At 43.9% G+C, this 23,906-nt stretch overlaps 1 protein-coding gene and 1 long non-coding RNA gene across 3 annotated transcripts in view; one reads left to right on the top strand and one right to left on the bottom strand.

Moving 5' to 3' along the window:
* Window positions 1–4,219, top strand: part of myo5b (myosin VB) — a 215,754-nt gene extending 211,535 nt beyond the window's left edge. For both annotated transcript variants that reach the window (XM_052010146.1, XM_052010147.1), the window contains exon 39: window positions 90–4,219. In XM_052010146.1, the coding sequence (XP_051866106.1) occupies window positions 90–242 (153 nt within the window). In that variant the 3' untranslated portion in view covers window positions 243–4,219. The remainder of the gene's footprint in view (window positions 1–89) is intronic.
* Window positions 4,220–5,345: 1,126 nt separating this feature from the next.
* LOC127567356 (uncharacterized) overlaps window positions 5,346–23,906 on the bottom strand; it is a 42,480-nt gene continuing 23,919 nt past the window's right edge. Inside the window, exons 2-3 of the long non-coding RNA XR_007955865.1 lie at window positions 5,835–5,965; window positions 5,346–5,477 (exon numbers count right to left, since the gene is read on the bottom strand). This is a non-coding gene — a long non-coding RNA (uncharacterized LOC127567356). The remainder of the gene's footprint in view (window positions 5,478–5,834; window positions 5,966–23,906) is intronic.

The following is a 23,906-nucleotide window of genomic DNA, read 5'->3' as shown; positions in this document are numbered from 1 at the left end:
GAAAAATATAACTACTTATGTATATGAAAGAAAATTATAAGTACATACCTGTGCAGTAGAATTTATCATGGTGTTTTCTCTCCACGCAGTCCTGTTTACAAGACCGCAATGAACCTCCTCAACTGCTAATGGACTTCAAGCACACATTTCCTGTTATGTTTCCATTCAACCCTTCTGCACTCAACCTGGACACCATACACATCCCAGCAAATTTGAACTTGACTTTCCTCATTAGAGTGTAGAACAAAGGTTTCTGTGTACATTTACGGAAGAAAGTATGGAAAGAGAAAAAAGCTGAATGTTGCTGCATCTCAATGAAGAATGATTATGGAACAATTAATCACACAAGACCATATCAAAACCTGATTGGAAGCCAAAATAACCCATCATCACTACTAATAGACATCCACAACAAACCATTTGCGATGCATTCAGAAGGAACATCTGGCATTTTCAGTGATAGACTATGATTTATTTTTGTAATTAACAAAGCAATGACCATTTATTGAGTAGAATATTAAAAAAAGCAAAGAAGACTGTGCCACAGATTTTGATATTTATGAACCATGTAAAGTTTATAACCAAACAAAAACAGCAGTTGGATTCATAATGTGATTTCTGCGTGTTTTGCAACTCATCTTTTTGGCTTCCTGTCACAGTTCAGGCATGAAATGGAATTGCCCATTTTGCATTCCTAGTCCATGACAGAGTAATCTATACAGATGCAATGAATTTTTAGAGAAAAGGAAATGTAAAGTAGGGATGGGCTTTGGGTCTGGTCAAATATACAGCCAAATTAGAGTTAATATCACCTTTCTACTAGTCTAATATTTTTCCCCTCATTTCTGCAGTGACCATATTTCTGCAGTGTGGACATATTTTATCGCTTTGTTATTTGAGCTATTAAAAACCATGCTTCTGTAACTGCTTGTTTGAAGCTTGGACAAAAAGATATTGAGCAGTTTGCTGTAAGTTTCCATTATAAGCTTGACTCTGAAATGACAAACGGCTTGGCTTTGTGATTGTACTTCACTCAACAGAGGGATCAATCTGACTGTGTCATGCATAACCCCGAGAAGCAATAGCCATTTCAGATGGAGTCATTGCTGTGATGCATTAAGTAAGGACCAAAAAGGTTTACAGCTTTTGAGATGGTGACAGCACAATACTCTTGGTAAATAGATTTATTTATTGGCCAATTGTAATTTGCAGAAATGACCACATTATGTTAAAAATCAGGATGTTGCCAATCATTAATTATATAGATTTTGCAACATCTACACCTGAGAGATGCCTCCTGTTCTGAGGCAGCAAAACTGCATTGGCAAAGTCAGTGCCTTGATATTTAAACCAGCAAACTTTTATAAATTGAATATAGTTTGCTGCTGCTTGATAGTGACTTACTGTATATTTCATTTAAATTCCCTGTTCTATCGCACAACAGTTTTCAACGTGTAGGAAGCATGCGCCCTTTACACCTCTGACTGAACCACTCCACCACCTGGTCCTGAATTGAAATGGTATTTTTTTTCAATTGCATATTCCTGATGCATTTTGAATTCTTTGCGAGAGAATTGATTATTGTTGCCCACAAATACAGTTGGAGTCATATGATGTTTACTCATATTGCACACAATAGTCTGTGATGGGGGCAGAACTTTGAATCTAGAACTTTGTCGTTAACTGTTGGTCCCCATTCCATGAATCCAAGTGCACAGTTCCAATAAAAATCCCATAAAATCCACGTATGCACACAGCTGCAAACAAAATGCTTGATCCTCATACATCATCTTCCTGTTCCTACTTCTCAGCTGCCCTTCCTACCTTTACATTGGAGCAATAAAATGGAAGCATGGAAGTGTCAAAGATTATACCATTCCCTTCAAGCTGTCCAATGAATACAGCACTTGCTAATTGAAGTGGGTAAAATAGTAAAGTATCTGTGGTTACAAAAGATGATATTAAAATGCTGTGTTCAAATATTTACAAATTGCATACCTTAGATAGAGTGAGAAAACTTTTCTTTGTAATATTTTAAGTTAGGTGTGTTTTGGTTTTTTCATAGTTTAAAATGGTCATTTATTTTTAATTTAGATTTATGAAAGAAAAACAATGGTCTAAGTATATAACAATGATGACTTTATTAAGTTGCATGAGAAAGTGATACAGCATTATGTTCAGATATTGTTGGGAAAGAAGAATTAAGCACAAAAGATGTAATTAAAGACCATTTTTCACAGACTGTTGTACTGTTTAAATCTGACTCATATCTGTATGCCTGAGGAGTAAAGTGACTCACTTATTCAAATGGGCTCATCATAGAACATATCACTTGTCCTGATTATTGGGTGGGAAAATATACCACCTGCTATCCTAAATCAGCAAGATAATGTCTATTCAATCTCTGCTCTATGGAGATAAGTGATTTCAGATAGTTAAGGAGATACCACAGCATGTACAATGAAGAAAAAGGAAATGAACAGCAGTTGCAGTCAGAAAGTGAGTACTCACAGAAGATGAGTTCATGTTTATGTGATGTCCTTGTTAAGTAGACTGAGGACTTTCACACCATAAACAGACACATGATGTAAGATCATACACACAGGATTGGGTGGCACAGTGGCACAGCAGATAATGCTGATGCCTCACAGTACCTGTGTAAAGTGTGCACCAGCTTCCCATGACTCCATGGGTTTCCCTTTTCATCCCAATGATATGTCAGTCATTAAATTAATTGGCTGCTGTAAATCACCACCCACCCACACTAAGGGTAGGAAAATCAGCATGGAGTTGAGAGAGAATGTGTTACGGGGAAATAGTTGGGAATAGGATTGACGGAATTGCTCTGAAAGTCAGCGTAGACTTGGGCCAAGTGGCCTCCTATGTCAAAAAAAGAGATTCTCGAACCACAGACACTTGTTGAACTGTATCATAATAGAACAAATATTAAGGGGTTAAGATTGGAGGAAAATTGCACTTTGCATTTGATAGGACAACATTTAGTAATTGAGATCAAGTTACAGAGGAGGAGGACAGGATGTGGCACATAATGTATTGGTCTGATAATTTTATATTGAATAGATGAAAGTTGTTGTTGTGCAGGTGCCTCAAAGTATTTAGATTTTAAAGCCATTGCTTCCTTGAGTATCAATCACTTTTTATCCTATCTGGTACCTTTAGTCATACATCTTTAAAGTCTTCCTCTTTTAAAAGATTACTTGTAATATCCAAGTTAATTGTAAAATAAAATATGGACAACACTCTTTCAGAAGAATGCCAAGGTCTTAATGAGGACGTAAGATATACTCAAATGATTACAGGGATGAAGATTGTTGTGAGGAGATTAGGGAAGCTGATTGTGTTGAGGGAAAACTTTACACCAGTATTAAAACCATAAAAGATCTTGGAGTAAATAAAAGAAAAACTGATTCAGCTGGCAGGTTGGACTTCACCTAAAGGACATAGATTTAAGTGACAAAACAAAACAGAGGAGATGAGGAGAATTTGATTAACGTAACCGGTGGTGGAGGCTGATACGATAGGGTCTTTCAAGAGACTGTTAGATAGGTACATGGAGCTGAGTAAAATAGAGGGCTATGGGTAAGCCTAGTAATTTCTAGGGTAGGGACATGTTCGGCACAGCTTTGTGGGCCAAAAGGCCTGAATTGTGCTGTAATTGTTCTATAACAAGATCTGAAATTTGCTGCTTGTAAGGGCAAGATCATTTAATAATCAAAAGGGATATACTTAAATGTAAAGGTCTGTTGGGGAAAGTAAGGAAATTGGATTTGTCATTCAAAGCAGCAGCACAGGCTTGATGGGCTGACAAACTTGCTTCTGTGCTGTAAGATTTTATGGGAGGTTAAGAAAATGCCAAACTATAATTTTTTGAACAAAGATGCACAGAACAATTCCATCTGTTTTGAAATACTTTAATTTCATTTATCCCAACTATCACCATATTTCCAGGAATGTGCTTAATTGAATGCATCATTGTTATACAGTGAGACTTGAAACAAATGTATGGTGTTGCTGTCTTGGATGTTTATTGTAATAATAAGACATACCAAATTGTCATACACTCCCAAGCATGGCTAGCTGTGGTGAAGTATCACTGAAGATCAAAACGTTTAAGGATCTTTTGGATGTACTTTCCACGGTCTGGTGACAAATGAAGACCATTTTCCCTTCAAAGATTAAACATTTTCATTAATTATTGTTTACTTTGTCTGTTGTTTGATTTTGTTGTTTGCACAATGGATGTGATAACGGACATCATGACCTAAAGGTTCTATTAATAATTGATGACATGTTCACTCATAACCTGAAATTGTAGATTAGTCACTGGAAGTTTACTTGATTTTAATTGGATGTATTTGTTTCCTAATCTACTTAAACCAGAATTGCACTCTTCAATATTCAGAAACGGTACAATATAGCTCTAGATTAGTACATAATGAACTGACACCACAGCATTAAAGCATACGCAACAAGAAATGATGTAAATGAAGCATACAAAATTATGTCTATATGGGGAATTACGTCTGTCCTCTGCCGCCTCTACTGCCAGGGTGAGGCTAAATGCAAACTAGAGGAACAGCAACTTGTATTGCACCTGGGTAGTCTACAACCTGTCGGCATGAACATTGAATTCTCCAACTTCCAGTAAACTGTTTCCCCCTCTGTCCCTTTTCTCTCTCCTCCTTATCTACTCATTTCTTTCTACACTCATCCCACCTCACATCTTTACCCCCCCCACCCACTCAATCTGCCCATCACCCACACACATCCTCCCACCGGTTCCATTATCACCTCCCCCCCCCCCACCCCGCTATTCCCATCTGTGCTCACCCGCTCCCTCACTTGATTCCACGCTCCACCTTCCTCTCCTATCAGATTCCATCATCTCCAGCCCTGTGTTGCTTCCACCTATCACCTCCCAGCTCCTGTCGCTATTTCCATCTCCCCTCCTCTGTCTGCCTATCATCTGTCCTCACGTGGAGCTACTTATTGCTGGCCAGCTCTTGCTGTACCCCACCCCTCCACCTTTTCATACTGGCTATTTCCCCTCTATCTTTCAGTCCAGATGGAGGTTTTTGACCTGAAATGTCCACTGAACATGTCCGTCCATAGATGCTGCCTGACCTGCTGAGTTTTTCTAAGAAACCGTGTGCCGCTCCAGATTTCATCGTCTGCAGTTTCTTGTGTCTCCACTCTGTCTCTATTTATTCTCATATAATTTCAGTAAAACAACAAAAAACGAGTTTGGCTTCTGCAAGTAATAATTTGATATCATTTTATTCCTGTGATTTGGATCCATTAGACACTAGGAATCCTGAATTCATCAGATATGTAGGTTATTCAGAATTAAGTAAGTAGATTGAGATTGGGACCCATTTCACTTAAAAATAGAATGCATGAGAAAGAAAATATGTGCAGTGACGCATGAATTGGTCATTCTGTTCTCACCACTACTTCTGTAAAAGAAAGAAATTAAATTTAGAGGAAGGAAAGGGGTCATCTATCATGAGTATTGGTAACATAAGATACTGTTGGCTGCTTCTTAGTCATTAACAAAGGAACATTACAATAATTCAAAGTGAAATACTTATTCATTGTAATCATGGTCAAGACTCTATCAAATTATATGTAATTAGTAACTATTGATTAGTAAAATATAAAAAAGATTAATGAATATTGTGTATCTTTTACATTTTGAAAAAAGTAAATTATACAAATGTTACTCTCTCTAAAAATATTCTCTATTTAAAGAATTTTGAATATAAAAATTCGTTGTATCTATCCTGATAATGTTCAATCCAACATGAGAGTACCTTGATTTTTCTGCTTCATTGTTTTTGGTGAGGCTGACAGAAGAGATTTAGGAGATGCATGGATGGAATGGAGAAAATAGGATCGTTCTTCGGCTGAGGAAATTTGCTAGAAGAAGTTATAATCATGTAAGCTGTAGAATAGAGTAAGTAATGGAAAAACATTTCCAGCCGCTGCATAGTCTAAAGGTGATTCGCTAAAGAGTCACAGATAATATGACAAAAAGAAACACTTGTATTTACATAACAGTTTTCACATCCCTTTCAGAATGTACCAACACATTTTGCATTTTGAATTATTGTCACTCTTATAATGAAAGAAATACAGGAGCCAATTTGAACATAGGTGACAATGTGATGAGAAAAAAATAATACTGAGCAGTAAGTGGCTAGGATTTTGAACACACTCTCTGATAAGGTAATAGAAACAGATGTAATAATTTCTTTCAAAGGGGAAAGGGTTAAATACTCAAAGGAGAAAGAATTATAGCTAGGAAAATAGGACTAACTGAATTGCTCCTTGAAGTGATAGCACAGACCTAAAAGAATGTGCTGCTTTATTCTACTATCAAGTTAGATTCAACTGCTGTAAAATAGTTGCTTCCCCACTGCCTGCAATGCAGGACCAGGACCAAACAGATGTCAAAAAAGCTAAAAAAGAGGTTATATCTGGGAAAGTAGCAATGATCAGATGTCTTAAGACATTTGAAAAGTAGAGTGGTGGAAGTTTGCAAGTGACATCTAAACACTTCTCTGCGCTTGCAGACAGAGAAATCAAGGTACCTGAAGTTGTAGAATTCAATACTGAGTCCAGCAGGCTGCAATGTTTGGGTAAATTGCAGCCTTCTAGGTTCAATATTGAATTCAGGTAACTTGATTTTGCGGTCTGTCTCAGTTGTCCATCTGTGATCTTGGCTCAGCTTGTTTGTTTTCCCCTTTTTCTCTTTTATTTCTCTGGAAGTGGAGGACATGTCCAGCCTGACCTGCTGGGCATATCTTCCTGCTCTGCATTTCTCAGCTCCTATGTTCTTCTGTCTATGCTTTAATTATCTAACTGCTTCCATTCATACATTGACCAGATAACCTTGTTTACAGCTTATCCCCATGGTCACCAACTGGTTTTATTCTCTCAAAAACATTCCTTGAGCCTCTGAGGCTCAGCAGGGAATGGTAAAGTCAGGCAAAGCAAAGTGATAAGAGTCTTGATAGTTAGGGGGACAGACGGGAGGTTCTGTGGCCACGAAAGAGATGCCAGGAATGGTGTGTTGCTTCCCGGGTTCCAAGATCAAGCATGTCTCAGAGTGGCTGCAGAACATTCTCAAGAGGGAGGGTGCAATCACGCTGATGGGATTATACTACAGACCCCCCAGTAGCCACCAGGACATTGAAGAACAGATATGTAGGCAGGTTAGGGAAAGGTGTCAAAACAACAGGGTTGTTATCATCGATGACTTCAACTTCCCTAATATAGAATGGGACCTCCTTAGTGCAAGAGGTTTACACAGGGCAGAATTCATTACATGCATCCAGGAGGGTCTCTTAAATTGGTATGTAGATAGTCCAACAAGAAGAGAGGCCATACTGGAGCTGGTGTTGGGTAATGTCTAGTCAGGTGACTGACCTTTCCGTGGGAGAAGAGTTAGGGAACAGTGACCACAAGTTTTAAGACAGCTATAGACAAGGATAAGCATGGACCTTGCAGGGGGCATTAAATTGGAGCAGGGAAAATTACAGGAGTATTAGGCAAGAACTAGGGAGAGTTGGTTGGGAACAGCTGTTTTTGGGTAAGTCCACATCTGACATGTGGAGGGTGTTTAAAGACCATCTGCACAGAGTACAGGACATATATGTTCCAGTAAGAAGGAAGGACAAGGATGGCAAGTTAAGGGAACCTTGGATGTCAAGAGAGTTGATGAATTTAGTCAAGAAGAAAAAGGAAGTGTTAGTAAAGTTTGGGAAGCTAAAATCAAATGGAGCCCTTGAGGATTATATAAAAGCTAGAAAAGAACTCAAGGGAATTAGGAGAGGCCATGAAAAATCCTTAGCAAGTAGGATTAAAGAGAACCCTAAGGTATTCTATACATACACTTAAAGCAAGAGGTTAACTATAGAAAGGGTAGACCACTCAAGGATAAAGGAGGGAACATGTGCTTGGATGCAGAGGATGCAGGAGAGGTCTTAAATGAGAATGTTGCATCAGTATTTACCAAGGAGAAGGATGTGGCGGATAGGGAGGTCAGTGTGGGGTGTGCTAATATGCTCGGGCATTTTGAGATAAAGAAGGAGGTAGTGTTGGGTCTCTTAAAGAACATTAAGGTGGATAAGTCTCCAGGGCTGGATGGGATATACCCCAGGTTATTGAGAGAGGCAAGAGATGAGATTTCTGGAGCCTTGACCAAGATCTTCATGTCCTGTCTAGCCACAGGCAAAGTCCTGGAAGACCGGCAAGTAGCTAATTTTGTTCCATTATTCAAGAAGGGAAATAAGGATAATCCTGAAAACTGTATACCAGTGAGTCTCATGTCAGTGGTAGGGAAGCTACTGGAGAGAATTCTTAGGGACAGGATTTATGAGCATTTGGAAAACGGTATATAGATCAGTTTCAGCTATGGGCGGAGAAATGGCAGATGGAGTTTAGTCTGGCCAAATGTGAGGTGTTGCACTTTGGGACATCTAATGTGAAGGGACAGTACACTGTTAATGGCATACCCTTAACAGTGTTGATGTATAGAGGGATCATAGAACCATACAGCACAAAACAGGCCCTTCGGCCCACCATGTTGTGCCGTCCAAGTCTTGAGGTCTTGAGGTCCAAGTCCAAGTCCATAGCTCCCTGAAAGTAGCTGCAGAGGTTGATAGGGTTGTAAAGAAGGCATATGGCATGCTTGCCTTTATTCATCGAGGCATTAAGTTCAAGAGTTGGGAAGTTATGTTGCAGCTTTATGAAACTCTAGTTAGGCAACATTTGGAGTACTGCATTCAGTTATAGGAAGCATGAGGAGGCTTTGGAGAGGGACAGAAGAAGTTTACCAGGATGCTGTCTAGATTAGAGGAGAGGTTGGACAAACTTGGGTTGTTTTCTCTAGAGCAGTGGAGGCTGAGGCAAATCTGATAGAGGTTTATAAGATTATGAGAGGCATAGATAGAGTAGATAGCCAGTATCTTTTTCCCAGGGTTGAAATGTCTAGTACCAGAGGGCATGCATATAAGGTGATAGGGGGTAAGTTCAAAGGAGATGTGCAGGGCAATTTTTTTTTACACAGAGAGTGGTGGATGCCTGGAATATGCTGCCGGGGTGGTGGTGGAGGCAGATACGATAGTGGTGTTTAATAGGCTCCAGGATAGGCACCTGGTTGAGTTTTTTGACAAGGTAACGAGATAGATTGATGAAGGCAGAGCTGTGGATATCATCTATATGGACTTCAGTCAGGCATTTGACAAGGTCCCATATAATCAGTTAATCAAGAAAGTTCAGATGCATGGAGTCAGTGGAGAATTGGCTGTGTGGATCCAGAACTGGCTTGCCTGTAGAAGACAGAAGGTGGTGGTTGAAGGGACTTATTCGGGCTGGAGGCCTGTGAGTAGTGGTGTTCTGCAGGGATCTGTACTGGGACCTTTGCTGTTTGTGATGCACATAAATGACCTGGATGAGTATGTTGATGGATGGGTTAGCAAGTTTGCAGACCATACTAAGATTGATGGAGTTGTGAATAGTGTAGAAGACTGGCGAAGGACACAAGATCACAAGACAAGGGAGCAGAAAAAGGCCATTCGGCCCATCGAGTCTGCTCCAAGGAAAAGGGAAAAAGAAATGGGGTGGGAAAAAAAGAAAAAAGAAAAGAGAAAAAAAAACTATTCTAATCCCATTTTCCAGCCTTATCCCCATATCCCTTGATACCCTGACTATTTAGATATCTGTCTATCTCCTCCTTGAACACCCCCACTGATCTGGCTTCCACTGCTGTACGTGGCAAGGAGTTCCACAATTTCACCACCCTCTGGGTAAAGAAATTTCTCCTCATCTCTGTCTTGAAACTGTACCCTCTAATTCTAAGATTGTGCCCTCTGGTCCTGGACTCGCCCACCAAGGGAAACAGCCTAGCCACATCTACTCTATCCTTACCTGTCAACATTTTAAATGTCGCTACGAGGTCCCCTCTCATCCTTCTGTACTCCAGTGAGTACAGTCCAAGAGCCGACAAACGCTCATCATACTTAAGCCCTTTCATTCCCGGAATCATTCTCGTAAATCTCCTCTGAACCCTCTCCAACGTCAGCACATCCTTCCTAAGATGTGGGGCCCAAAACTGCGCACAGTATTCCAAATGAGGCCTCACTAGTGCCCCGTAGACCCTCATCAACACTTCCTTACTTTTATACACTATACCTCTCGAGATGAATGCCAACATAGCATTCGCTTTCTTAACCACCGATCCAACCTGGTGGTTAACTTTTAAGGTATCTTGTATGAGTACCCCCAAGTCCCTTTGTACTACCGTACTATCAATCTTCTCTCCTTCTAGATAATAATCTACCCACTTATTTCTGCTTCCAAAGTGTACAACTGCACATTTCTCAACATTGAATCTCATCTGCCATTTCCTTGCCCATTCTCCTAAACTGTCTAGGTCACTCTGCATTCTTTCTATTTCCTCTATGCTCCCTACTCCTCCACTTATCTTGGTGTCATCCGCAAACTTAGCCACACAACCATTTATTCCATCATCCAAATCATTGATGTACAAGGTAAAAAGGACCGGCCCCAACACCGACCCCTGCGGCACACCACTAGTAACCGGTAACCAACCAGAACGAGATCCTTTTATTTCCACCCTTTGCTTCCTGCCAACCAGCCAATGCTCCACCCATTTTGCTACCCTACCCATAATTCCATGACCTCTCATCTTATTAATCAGTCTCTTGTGAGGCACCTTATCGAAGGCCTTTTGAAAGTCTAAATACACAACGTCTACCGCCTCTCCCTTATCCACCCTACCTGTGATTTCTTCAAAAAACTCCAATAGGTTGGTCAGACAGGACCTCCCCTTCACAAAACCATGTTGACTAGGTCCTATCTTGCCTTGCGCCTCTAGGTATTCGGTAACCTCCTCCTTGAGGATAGATTCCAATAATTTTCCCACCACTGACGTCAGACTAATAGGTCTGTAATTGCCTTTGTGCTGCCTCCCACCTTTCTTATACAACGGAACTACATTCGCTACCCTCCAGTCCTCCGGAACCATGCCAGAATCTATCGATTCCTGAAAAATAATCGCCAATGCCTCCGCTATCTCTACAGCCACCTCCTTCAGAACCCGGGGATGCACCTCATCCGGTCCGGGAGACTTATCAGTCTTAAGCCCCTTTAGTTTTCCTAGCACCTTCTCCCTATTAATCTCAACTGAACTCAGTTCCAATTCGTGAGACTCCTAACGGGCACATTGCTTATGTCCTCCACGGTGAAGACCAATGCAAAATATCCATTCAATTCCCTTGCCATCTCACTATCGTCCATTATAATACCTCCTGCACCGTTATCAATTGGTCCTATGTCAACCCGTGTCTCTCTTTTATTCCTTATGTATTTAAAAAAACTCTTAGAATCCTTCCGAATGTTGTCCGCCAGCTTCCTTTCGTAACTCATCTTTGCTTTCCTAATGACCTTCTTAGTTTCTCTCTGCAGATTTTTAAAAACTTTCCAATCTTCTGTTTTCCCACTAATTTTTGCTACTTTGTACGCCGCCCCTTTTGCTTTTATTTTATCCTTCACCTCCCTCGTTATCCACATCTGTGCCTTTTTTCCATTCAAAACCTTTTTTCTTGGAATATATCTGTCCTGCATTGTCCTTATTTCCTGTAGAAATTTCTTCCATTTCTCCTCTGCCGTCCCTCCAGCTAACTTACTCCTCCAATCAACTTGGGCCAACTCTTCTCTCATACCTTTGTAATTTCCCTTATTCCACTGAAATATTGATACACCAGTTATCAGCTTCTCCTTCTCAAACTTGAAACTAAACTCAATCATATTGTGATCACTTGTTCCCAGTGGTTCCTTTACCTTTAGTTCCCTAATCACCTCGGGTTCACTACACAGCACCCAATCCAAAATAGCCGATCCCCTGGTGGGCTCCTCAATAAGTTGCTCCAGAAAAACATCCCTTAGACATTCCACAAACTCACTCTCCTGAGTACTACCGCCTTGCTGGATTTCCCAGTCCACCTTCATGTTAAAATCCCCCATAATTATCTTCACATTGTCACTCTGGCACGCTTTTTCTATCTCAATCTGCAACTTATGGTCCACTTCCTGACTGCTGTTCGGGGGCCTATATATGACTGCTACTATTGTCCTTTTACCCTTGCTATTTCTTAGCTCCACCCATAAGGATTCCACCTCCTCTGACCCAATGTCCTTCCTTTCTATTGATTTTATATCGCTACTAACCATCATGACCACACCTCCCCCTCTGCCTACCCGCCTATCCTTCCTATACACTGTATACCCCTTGACATTCAGTTCCCAATCACACCCATCATGAAGCCATGACTCAGCGATTGCAACGATGTCATATTTATTAACCTGTAGTTGTGCCACTAGGTCATCTACTTTATTCCTGATGCTACGTGCATTTAAATATAGTACGTTTAGACTGGTATCTGCTATTGATTTTATTGTACTTCTATTGTTCAGCAGATTATCCTGCTATAGATTATCCATGCTATAGATTAGCATGCTATAGATCAGTTGCAGATGTGGGCAGAGAAATGGCAGATGGAGTTTAACCCGGATAAATGTGAGGTGTTGCACCTTGGTAGGACTAATGTCAAAGAGGTGTAAACTCTTCAGGGTAAGACCCTTCACAGTGTGGAAGACCAAAGAGACCTTGGGGTACAAGTCCATGACTCATTGAAAGTGGCTACACAGGTAGACAGGATAGTTAAGAAGGCTTATGGAATGCTTGCATTTATTAAATGATGTATAGGAGTCAAGAAGTTATGATGCATCTCTATAGAACTTTGGGTATGCCACATTTAGAGTATTGCATGCAAGTCTGGTCACCTCACTATAGGAAGGATGTTGAGGCTTTAGAGAGGGTGCAGAGGAAGTTTACTAGGATTCTGCCTGGATTAAAGAGCATATGCTATCAGGAGAGGCTGGGCAAACTTGGGCTCTTTTCTCTGGAGCAGCGGAGACTGAGGGGTGATCTGTTGGAAGTGTATAAAATTATGAGGGGCATAGATAGGGTGGACAAGCAATATCTTTTTCCCATTATTGAGCGATCCAATACCAGAGGGCATGCATTTAAGGGAGAGGGGGTAGGTTCAGAACATACGAGAGGGGTACGTTTTTTACTGAGAGAGTGGTGGATGTCTGGAATGCATTGCCTGATAAGGTGGTGGATGCAACTTCTTTGGGGGCTTTTAAGAGGGGCTTGGATGGGCACATGAATGAGAGGAAAATAGAGGGATATGGGCATCCTGTAAGTAAGAGGGATTAGCTATGTCAGCACAACATTGTGGGCAGAAGGGCCTGTTCTGTGCTGTACTGTTCGATGTTCTACATTCTATGAATGTGCAGAGACTGGATGGATATGGACATTGTTTAGGTCTAAGGGATTAGTTTAGTTAGGCATTTAATGACTAGTTTAATTAGTTCAGCACAACAGAGAGGGCCAAAGGGTCTGTTTCTGTGCTGTAGTGTTCTATGTTCTATGTTCTAGATGTAGTCTGACCTGCTGAATATTCCCTGCGTGTCGTATGCTGTTTTTATTTTATATCATCCAAGTTTGTTGTTGATAGTGATATGAACCAAGGCTGTTTTACTGTCTATTGGCTTTGGTTTATTCTCATGGAAACTTTTTGAAACTATCAATCTAGCATACTAATTGAATCTATGGATGGCAGCTTGCTCAACATCAGATGGTTTCAGAGCAGTTCTTCAGGCATACCCACACCTCAAAGACTGCAGCACTTCAAGAAGGCAGCTCATCACCACCTTCTCAAGGGCAACTGGGGCTGGGCAATTAAATGCTATCTCAGCCTGTGAAGCACACATCCCTTGAATATTGAAAAAAAAGACATGAAGCTCACATCACCTTTACAGATGATGCTCCATCTCTCTTTAGTCTATAATGATTTGCAGATTCTATTGAACCAGTTTTCTGATCCTGCATCAGGTTTGGCATAGTAGGGCAGGCGCGTAGTGTAGCGGTTAGCGTAACGCTACTACAGCGCCAGCGACCCGGGTTCAATTCCAGCTGCTGTCTGTAAGGAGTTTGTACGTTCTCCCTGTGTCTGCGTGGGATTCCTCCCACATTCCAAAGATGTACAGGTTAGGAAGTTGTGAGCAGTGCTATGTTGGCACCAGAAGTGTAGCGACACTTGCGGGCTGCTCCCAGAACACTTGATGCAAAAAGACACATTTCACTGTGTGTTTCGATGTACATGTGACTAATGAAGATATCTCATCGTATCTTATTAAGAAAACAGATGTCATATTACAGGATACCAAAGTCTACAACAATACTGAAGCTCCATACAAGAAGGATCTACCTTGGATCAATTCTTTCCAACTCTCTTACTCTTGATAGACAATTTGACATAAAAATAAGCAATGCTCATCACTTCTGGAAAATTTTTCTTGCAAGTACGCAATAGTGATCTGTTAACACTGACAGATGTTTATCTATCCTTGGCATCCTTGGCTGTGAAATTTAGATCGCATACTCCAAGCAAGGGAGGAGATTGTGCAGAACTTTTATGTAATTATACATATCTTTTGTCATGTAAGTTATGTATAATTAATGTTAATTTAAGTTAATATAATTTATGTTTGTAATGTACTGTGCTGCTGCTTCAAAAAGCTAATTTTCATGGCATTTATATCCTGGGTGTGCCTGCCCATGACAATAAACTTGAACTTGGGATTTACCACCTTCAATATTGAATATCACAGAGCAATTCTGCACAATGCCAAGTGCAGTAGGAGTTACAAGGATTCCCTAGTTTCGGGCACAACATTAGGTGTTAACGTGGATAAGGCTGAAAGCAGATGGAAGATGCACAAACCAGCACAAACTACTTAACAGAAAAATCAGACCCAGGACATTTCAAAAAATAGTTTTAGTGATGTTAATGTAAAACTTTCTGGCTTTTACCTCTCTCATTAACCTCCACTTAGCTTTGCAGCAGCTCAGTCTATGTAGAAGGGGAAGACGGTCTACAAATCACATAATTTGATCACAGCTGTTCATAGAGCTGGCTAAAGAGCCTTGCTTATTGTGATTCATTCAGGGTGAGTGTGTAGGGAAAGATCCAGAGAGATAGGGTGGACCAGAAGGAACTTGTTGGAAAGAGTGATTGCATCAAAACTATCAACTCCATGGAGTACATGTGTACTCCCTCTGTAATTGTCCTCTGTAACTGGATCCTTGACTTTCTAAACAACAGACCACAATCAGTGATGGTAGGCAGCAATACCTCCGGCACGATTACTCTCAACACTGGTGCCCCACAAGGCTGTGTCCTCAGCCCTCTACTCCCTATACACTCACGACTGTGTGGCCAGATTCTGCTCTAACTCCATCTACAAGTTTGCAGATGATATCACCGTTGTAGGCTGTATCTCAAACAGTGATGAGTCGGAGTACAGGAAGGAGATAGAGAGCTTAGTGACATGGTGTCATGACAACAACCTTTCCCTCAATGTCAACAAAACTAAAGAGCTGGTCATTGACTTCAGGAAAGGGGGCGGTGTACATGCACCTGTCTACATCAATGGTGCTGAGGTCGAGAGGATTGAGAGCTTCAAGTTCCTAGGAGTGAACATCACCAACAACCTGTCCTGGTCAAATCACGTAGATGCCACGGCCAAGAAAGCTCACCAATGCCTCTACTTCCTCAGGAGGCTAAAGAAATTCAGGTTGTCCCCTTTGACTCTCACCGACTTTTATTGATGCACCATAGAAAGCATCCTATCTGGATGCATCACGGCTTGGTACGGCAACTGCTCTGCCCAGGACCACAAGAAGCTGCAAAGAGTTGTGTACACAGCCCAGCACATCACGAACACCCCTCCTTGGACTCTGTCTTTACCTCTCACTATCTTAGTGAAGCAGCCAGCATAATCGAAGACCCCACCCACCCAGGTCATTCCCTCTTCTCTCCTCTTCCATCAGGTTGGAGCTTGAGGGCACGTACCACTAGACTTAAGGACAGCTTCTACCCCACTGTGATAAGACTATTGAACAGTTCCCTTATACGATGAGATGGACTATGACCTCACGATCTACCTTGTTGTGACCTTGCACCTTATTGCACTGCCCTTTCTCTGTAGATGTGACACTTTACTCTGTACTGTTATTGTTTTTACCTGCACTACATCAATGCACTCTGTACTAACTCAATGTAACTGCACTGTGTAATGAATTGACCTGTACGATCGGTATGCAAGACAAGTTTTTCACTGTACCTCTGTACAATTGACAATAAACCAATACCAATACACATGGAAACCTCATTGTAATTTTACCTCACATTTATTCCTTCAAGAAACACTGATGCTAACCAAAGTGATTAAGAAATAGCACTGACTTGTGAGTCACACGTGAGTCACAGAATATGATGGCCTATTAAGAGTAATGTCACAATATCCTGACAATCAGTTCACTCCTCTACTATTGTATTCAGAATGCCACCCACTCCTGTCTCCTGTACTCAGTTTCCATTGATTCCAGCTCCCAAGCAAACGTTTCCATGTGTAGCGACTCACTGTCCAAGCAAGTGAACCGGCTTCACGGTCGGGTTGCGCGTCGTCGGAGCTGCGAGGCCCAAGATGGCGTTGGGCCTTCGTCTTCCCTGAGTGAAGGGGAGAATCCGCGCGCGGGAAAAGTTTGATGACGTAGCGCATACGTCATTTCCGTTTTCGGTGGGCGGGAACCGTTCCTCTTAAAAGGCCCGCGCAAGGCGGGAAAATAAATCAGTTTTTGTTCTGCAGCCCGACTAGTGTCTTGCTTTCACATCGTGGTAGCAGCCACTACATTGGTCACCCGAAGGGTCCAAATGGATTTTGGACCCGCACAATGGACGACAATGCAGCAGCCAACACAGTGGCACTCAAGCTGCCCACCTTATGGACATTTCGGCCCAGCATCTGGTTCGACCAGGCTGAAGCACAATTCCAACTTTGGCAGATCACCTCCGACTCCACAAAGTACTACCATGTGGTCAGCTCTCTGGACCAGGAGACAGCCGCCCAGGTTGGAGACTTCATCCAGTCTCCTCTGGAGGAGGATAAGTACCCAGCTTTCAAAGACCTTCTTATTTGGACCTTCGGCCTCTCCCGTCAAGAGCCTGCTTCATCTCGACGGCCTGGGGGGCAGATCCCCATCGGCCCTAATGAACGAGATGCTGGCCTTGGCTGAGAGATAGAAGCCTTGCCTAATGTTCGAACAGGCCTTCCTTGAACAACTACCCGATGACATTCACCTGCTGTTGGCCGACGCCGATTTCAGCAACGCACATGAGGTAGCTGCCCGGGCAGATGTCCTGTGGAAGGCCAAACGCGAAAGCGGGTCATCCGTCGGCCAAATCACCAGGCCGCAAGCCCAACGCCTACCTAAACCAGTCCCAGCAACTGAGCGACCACACCCCAGAAACACAGACGACGACACTGGCAACCAACTGTATTTCTACCATCAGAGGTGGGGGGCAGAGGCCCATCGATGCCGCTCACCCTGCAAGTTTCAGGAAAACGCCAGGGCCAGCCGCCGCTGATGGCTATGATGGCTGGCCGCCAACACAGCCTCCTATTCGTTCAGGACAAGCAGTTCGGGCATCGTTTCCTCGTCGATACTGGAGCAGAGGTCAGTATTTTGCCCCCGACCGGCTGCGACACTTGTAACAGGCAACAAGGTCCTGTACTCAATGCCGCAAACGGCACAACAATACGGACTTTCGGTACCCGTACGCTTCAATTACAATTCGGCGACAGCCGTTTTACCTGGAACTTTACCCTTGCTGCAGTCGCCCGGCCACTCCTGGGAGCCAATTTCCTTTGGGCCCACAGCCTGTTAGTCGACCTGCGACAGAAGCGGCCAGTGCACTCCAGAACGTTCCAAACCTACCCCCTGGGAGAAGCCAGACTACCAGCCCCGCACCTGGACTCCGTTTCCCCATCTGGCAATGAGTTCACCAAGCTCCTAGCTGAGTTCCCATCGGTTTTGGCACCTCAGTTTACAAATTCGATGCCCAAACACGGGGTGCAGCACCACATCATTACCATAGGATCACCCCTTCATGCCCAAGCACAACGACTACCTCCAGACAAGCTCCGCCTGGCAAAGGAAGAGTTCCGCCGCATGGAGGAGCTGGGGATCGTTCACAGCTCAGACAGCCCCTGGGCCTCCCCCTTGCACGTGGTCCCCAAAGCCACCAGCAGGTGGAGGCCCTGCGGCGACTACCGCAAGCTGAATGACGCCACCACGCCGGACCGCTACCCCATCCCTCACATCCAGGACTTTGCGGCAAACCTACACGGGGCCCACATCTCCTCCAAGGTGGACCTCGTCTGGGGATACCATCAAATCCCGGTCCACCCTGACGACGTCCCCAAAACTGCGCTTATCACTCCATTCGGCCTTTTCGAATTCCTTCGAATGCCGTTCGGCCTTAACACCGTGCAGACTTTCCAGTGGCTGATGGATGCGGTAGGCCGAGACCTGGACTTCGTGTTCATTTACTTAGATGACATACTAATCACCAGCCGTGACCGCCAAGAACACCTTTCCCACCTCCGCCAACTGTACTACCGTCTCCGTGATTTCGGCCTCACTATCAATCCGGCCACGTGCCAATTCGGACTTGACTCTTTCGATTTCTTCCGCCACAGAATCACCAGCGACAGAGCAACACCACTACCCACCAAGGTAGACGCTATCCGCCATTCTGCCCGTCCCAACACGGTCAAAGGCCTACAGGAATTCCTGGGGACAGTCAACTTTTACCATCGGTTCATCCCTGCAGCAGCCCGTATCATGCGCCCTTTGTTCTCGCTGATGTCTGGCAAGGGCAAGGACGTTGCCTGGAATGACGAGGCTGCGGCTGCCTTCATTAAGGCCAAGGACGCCCTGGCAGACGCCGCGATGCTGGTACACCCTAGGACAGACGTCCAAACCGCCCTCACGGTGGACGCATCCAACACCGCAGTTGGTGGAGTACTGGAACAACTAATCGAAGGCCGTTGGCAACCCTTGGCATTTTTCAGCAGGCACCTTGGACCACCCAAACTGAAATACAGTGCTTTTGATCAGGAACTTCTAGTGCTGTACCTGGTGGTCTGGCATTTCGGGTACTTTTTAGAAGGCAGGCCTTTCACCGCCTTCACTGACCATAAGCCTTTGTCCTTCGTCTTCTCCAAAGTCTCCAGTCCCTGGTCAGCTCATCAGCAGTGACATTTGTCCTACATTTCCGAATTCACAACGGATATCCAACATGTCTCTGGAAAGGACAATGTCGTTGCTGACGCGCTTTCCAGACTGACCATCCACAGCCTGTCCCTGGGTGTTGACTACACGGCCCTGGCTGACGCACAGCAAGCCGACGACGAGCTGCCCAGCTACAGAACCGCAGTCTCGGGCCTGCAGCTCCAAGATTTCTTAGTCGGTCCAGGTCAGCAGACCCTCCTTTGTGACATCGCAACAGGTCAACCCCACCCTATAGTTTCTGCAGCCCGGCGGAAATGCATTTTCGACTTGGTACACGGGTTGGCGCACCCGTCCATCAGATCAACTGTTTGACTGGTCGCCAGCAAGTTCGTCTGGCATGGCCTGCGCAAACAGGTCAGTGAGTGGGCCAGGACTTGTCAGCACTGCCAGACATCTAAAATCCAACGACACACCAAGGTCCCGCCACAGCAGTTCGAGCCCATCCATAGAAGGTTCGACCACATCCACATCGACCTCGTTGGTCCTCTGCCAGTTTCAACAGGAGCCCGGTACCTCCTAACCACCGTGGACCGGTTCACGAGGTGGCCAGAGGCAACCCCTCTATCCGACATCATGACTGATTCCTGTGCCCGGGCGCTGCTCACAACTTGGATCTCACGTTTTGGTGTTCCGGCCCACATCACTTCAGACAGGGGCACCCAGTTTACCTCCAGCCTCTGGTCTGCATTAGCGAACATGCTAGGGACGCAGCTGCACACCACTACGGCCTACCACCCTCAATCAAATGGGTTAGTGGAACGTTTCCACCGCCATCTGAAATCAGCCCTGATGGCCCGCCTGAAAGGTCCTAACTGGGTCGACGAACTGCCTTGGGTCCTGCTCGGCATACGCACTGCCCCCAAGGAAGATCTCCACGCTTCGTCAGCTGAACTCGTGTACGGTGCGCCCCTGGTCGTCCCAAGGGATTTCATACCCGCCCTTCGGGGCCAAGAGGAACAACCCACGGCAGTCCTGGAAAGACTGCGCGAGAGGCTCGGCAACTTGGCACTGATTGCCACTTCGCGGCATGGTCAAGCCCCATCCTGTGAGCCCAAGGAACTACGAGACTGTAAGTTCGTTTTCGTTCGCAGGGGCAAACGCCGGGCACCGTTGCAACGATCATACGAGGGGCCGTTCCGTGTCATCAGGAATAATGGGTCCACCTTTATTTTGGACATTAGGGGCAAGGAAGAGGTTTTCACAATGGACCGCCTCAAACCAGCCTATTTAGATCTACAACAACTGGTTGAGGTCCCAACACTGCGACGCAGAGGCCGATCTCCTAAGCAACTGCTAGCACAGCCCACGAAGCTTGGGGACCACATCGCCGGTTCTGGGGGGTTGTGTAGCGACTCACCGTCCGAGCAAGCGAACCGGCTCGGCGGTCGGGTCACGCGTCGTTGGAGTGGCGAGGACCAAGATGGCGTTGGGCCTTCGTCTTCCCTGAGCAACGGGGAGAACTCGTGCGCGGGAAAAGTTTGATGACATAGCGCATACGTCATTTCCGTTTTTGGTGGGCAGGAACCGTTCCGCTTAAAAGGCCCGCACAAGGCAGGAAAATAAATCAGTCTTTGTTCTGCAGCCCACCGACTAGTGTCTTGCTTTCATATCACGGTAGCAGCCACTACTACACACGTAATGATTTGCAATAGTTGAAGTATGTAAACAGTTGAAACCAATGCTCTAAGAGTTTAATAACAAAACTGGTAACCCATTATAATGTGGAACTGCACAAGTGAAAACAGATCTACGGAAGTTTGTGATATTTTATTAGTGCTCTGAGTTCATGTAACTTACATTGGAAGACCGATACTGGAAGCTGGTAGCTGGATGGGCAATCATCCAAAAACAAGAATGACAATAGTTTGGCCTGGGCGTTGCTGAGCAGGGTGGCGATGCCCACACTCATTGCTGAAAAGCTTTCACACACCCCTTTACTTTCAAATTGATACTGTCAATTAATCACGAGACAATTGCTAATTAATGCATTTTTTTAATACGTACATTGATGGTAAACAAGAGGTTGTCGCAATCCCTTACTCTCTACTACAACAAAGTGTGGGAGTGAAAGGACCAATCCAACCCACTGTGACAACAGATAATAGGGTTTGGCTCCAGCTTGGTGCTAAGCAGTCCTCATGGGGGCGATGGAAAGGGATTGCCAGGCTCTTTAAGGAATTGAATATTGGATGAATCAGAATCAGGTTTATTATCACTGACATATGTCGTGAAATTTGTTGTTTTGCAGCAGCAGTACAGTGCAAAACATAAAGACATAAAAATTACTATAAATTACAAAAATAAATAAATAGTGCAAAAGAGGAATAATGAGGTAGTGTTCATGGACTGTTCAGAAATCTGATGGTGGAGGGGAAGAAGCTGTTCCTGAAACGTTGAATGTGGATCTTCGGGCTCCTGGATCTCCTCCCTGATGGTAGTAATGTGAAGATGGCATGTCCTGGATGGTGAGGGTCCTTAATGATGGATGCCACCTTCTTGAGGCATCGCCTCATGAAAATGTCCTCATTGGTGGGGAGGGTTGTGCCCGTGATGGAGCTGGCTGAGTCTACAACCTTCTGCAGCCTCTTTTGATCCAGCACATTGGAGCCTCTATACCAGGTGGTGATGCAACCAGTCAGAATGCTCTGTACCGTACATCTTTAGAAATGTGCAAGGGTCTTTGGTGACATACCAAATCTCCTCAAACTCCCAACGAAGTAAAGCGACTGGCATGCCTTCTTCGTGATTGCATCAATGTGCCGGGCCCAGAATAGATCCTTTGAGATGTTGACGCCCAGGAACTTAAAGCTGCTCACCCTTTCCACCGCTGACTTGTGTTCTCCTGACTTCCCCTTCCTGAAGTCCACAATCAATTCCTTGGTCTTGCTGATGTAGAGTGTGAGGGTGTTGTTGCGACACCACTCAACCAGCCAATCTATCTCACTCCTGCACGCCTCCTCCTTGCCATCTGATATTCTGCCAACAACAGTGGTGTTATCAGAGAGTTTTTAGCAGTGTTGGTATCAGGATTCTTCATGTACAAATGCGCAGAATTCAGCTCCACAATGTGCATCATCTCAGCGATTCTCTCACCATCTCCTCTTGACTCATTTTGAGAAATAATGCACTCTTTCAATTTAGAGGGAGACTGCAAGCTGCTTGGTAATGCCAGGTACATGGGAACCCAAACTTATCATTGCTCAATGACATTTTAACCTAACAACTGATGAATTTTAAAAGGACATCCATTGTGGTCAAGACTGTGATGTCAGACCACAGCAGAGGATACAACCTGTTGAGGATGAGTAGCATCTTACATCCATTGCCAACCAGTTCCTCATTGCTCTCCACTGCTAGCCCACGTGGCTTCAACCTCCCACATCATCAGTAGGTCACTCTCAACCAATACACACTGGGCCTCTGTTCAGCCAATCAACAGCAATGGCACCATTAGCAAGGAGTTATTCAGTGACAAAGTCTTTGAAACGTTAAATCATAAAGTAAAACAGGATATGCAGAGGATGTTAACAATCTTCAGCTGGAATCATTATAATTTATTGAGAAAAGCTACAAACTGCCTCAAGTTTTTAACTGTGATGAAACATGGCTTTTTTTTAAACAAGAAAATGAACAAAGTGTAGCTGTAGCTTTTCTCAATAAATTATAATGATTCCAGCTGAAGATTGTTAACATCCTCTGCATATCCTGTTTTACTTTATGATTTAACGTTTCAAAGACTTTGTCACTGAATAACTCCTTGCTAATGGCTTTTTTTAAACAAGAAAATGAACAAAGTGTAGCCTGTGGTTTTAAGAAATCTTTAAGGTAGATTAACCCTTCTGTTTTGTGCAAGTGATCCAGAGGACCTGAAATGTTTGCCAGAAGTCTGGGTTACACTGACACAGTTCTGAGTCTTCGACCTGAAACATTAACTCTGTTTCTCTTCTCACAGCTGCAGCCTGACCTGCTGAGTATTCGAACATTTTCTGTTTCTATTTTAGAGTTCCAGCATCTGCAGTTTATTTGACATTCTCTGAGTCACATGTTTTTGAGGACTGGCTGTTGAACTTGTTTGTAACAAAAGTGAAGGAATTCCTTGCGGGAATGAACCTTTCTTATATTTTACAATGCACCATGTCACATGTTGTAGTTATTGTGCTTCCTTGATCCCCACGTTGCTATCATGGTTTTGCCTTCCAACACAATGTTTATTGTTCAACCAATAAACCAGGCTATTATTAAGACTTTTACGTCATATTATTCTGGCAGCTCCTACATACAAACTCTGGATGCTATTGAGGAAAGGAGACTAGAAAATCTGATGCAGTTTTACAAGAAAGTCCGAGGCATGGGATCCAGGGATAACTTGGCTGTGTGGATTCACAATTGGCTCGCCCATAGAAGACAGAGGGTGGTTGTAGATAGAGCGTATTCTGCCTGGAAATCGCTGACCAGTGGTCTTCCGCAGGGATCTGTTCTGGGACCCCTGCTCTTTGTGATTTTTAAAAATGACTTGGATGAGGAAGTAGAAGGGTGGGTTAGTAAGTTTGCAGATGACACGAAGGTTGGTGGTGTTGTGGATAGAAGGTTG

This window comes from Pristis pectinata, chromosome 2 (assembly GCF_009764475.1).
Source record: "Pristis pectinata isolate sPriPec2 chromosome 2, sPriPec2.1.pri, whole genome shotgun sequence".
Taxonomy (NCBI): Eukaryota; Metazoa; Chordata; class Chondrichthyes; order Rhinopristiformes; family Pristidae; genus Pristis; species Pristis pectinata.
Note: the sequence above shows the minus strand (reverse complement) of the source record. Positions and strands in the feature narration are given on the sequence as shown.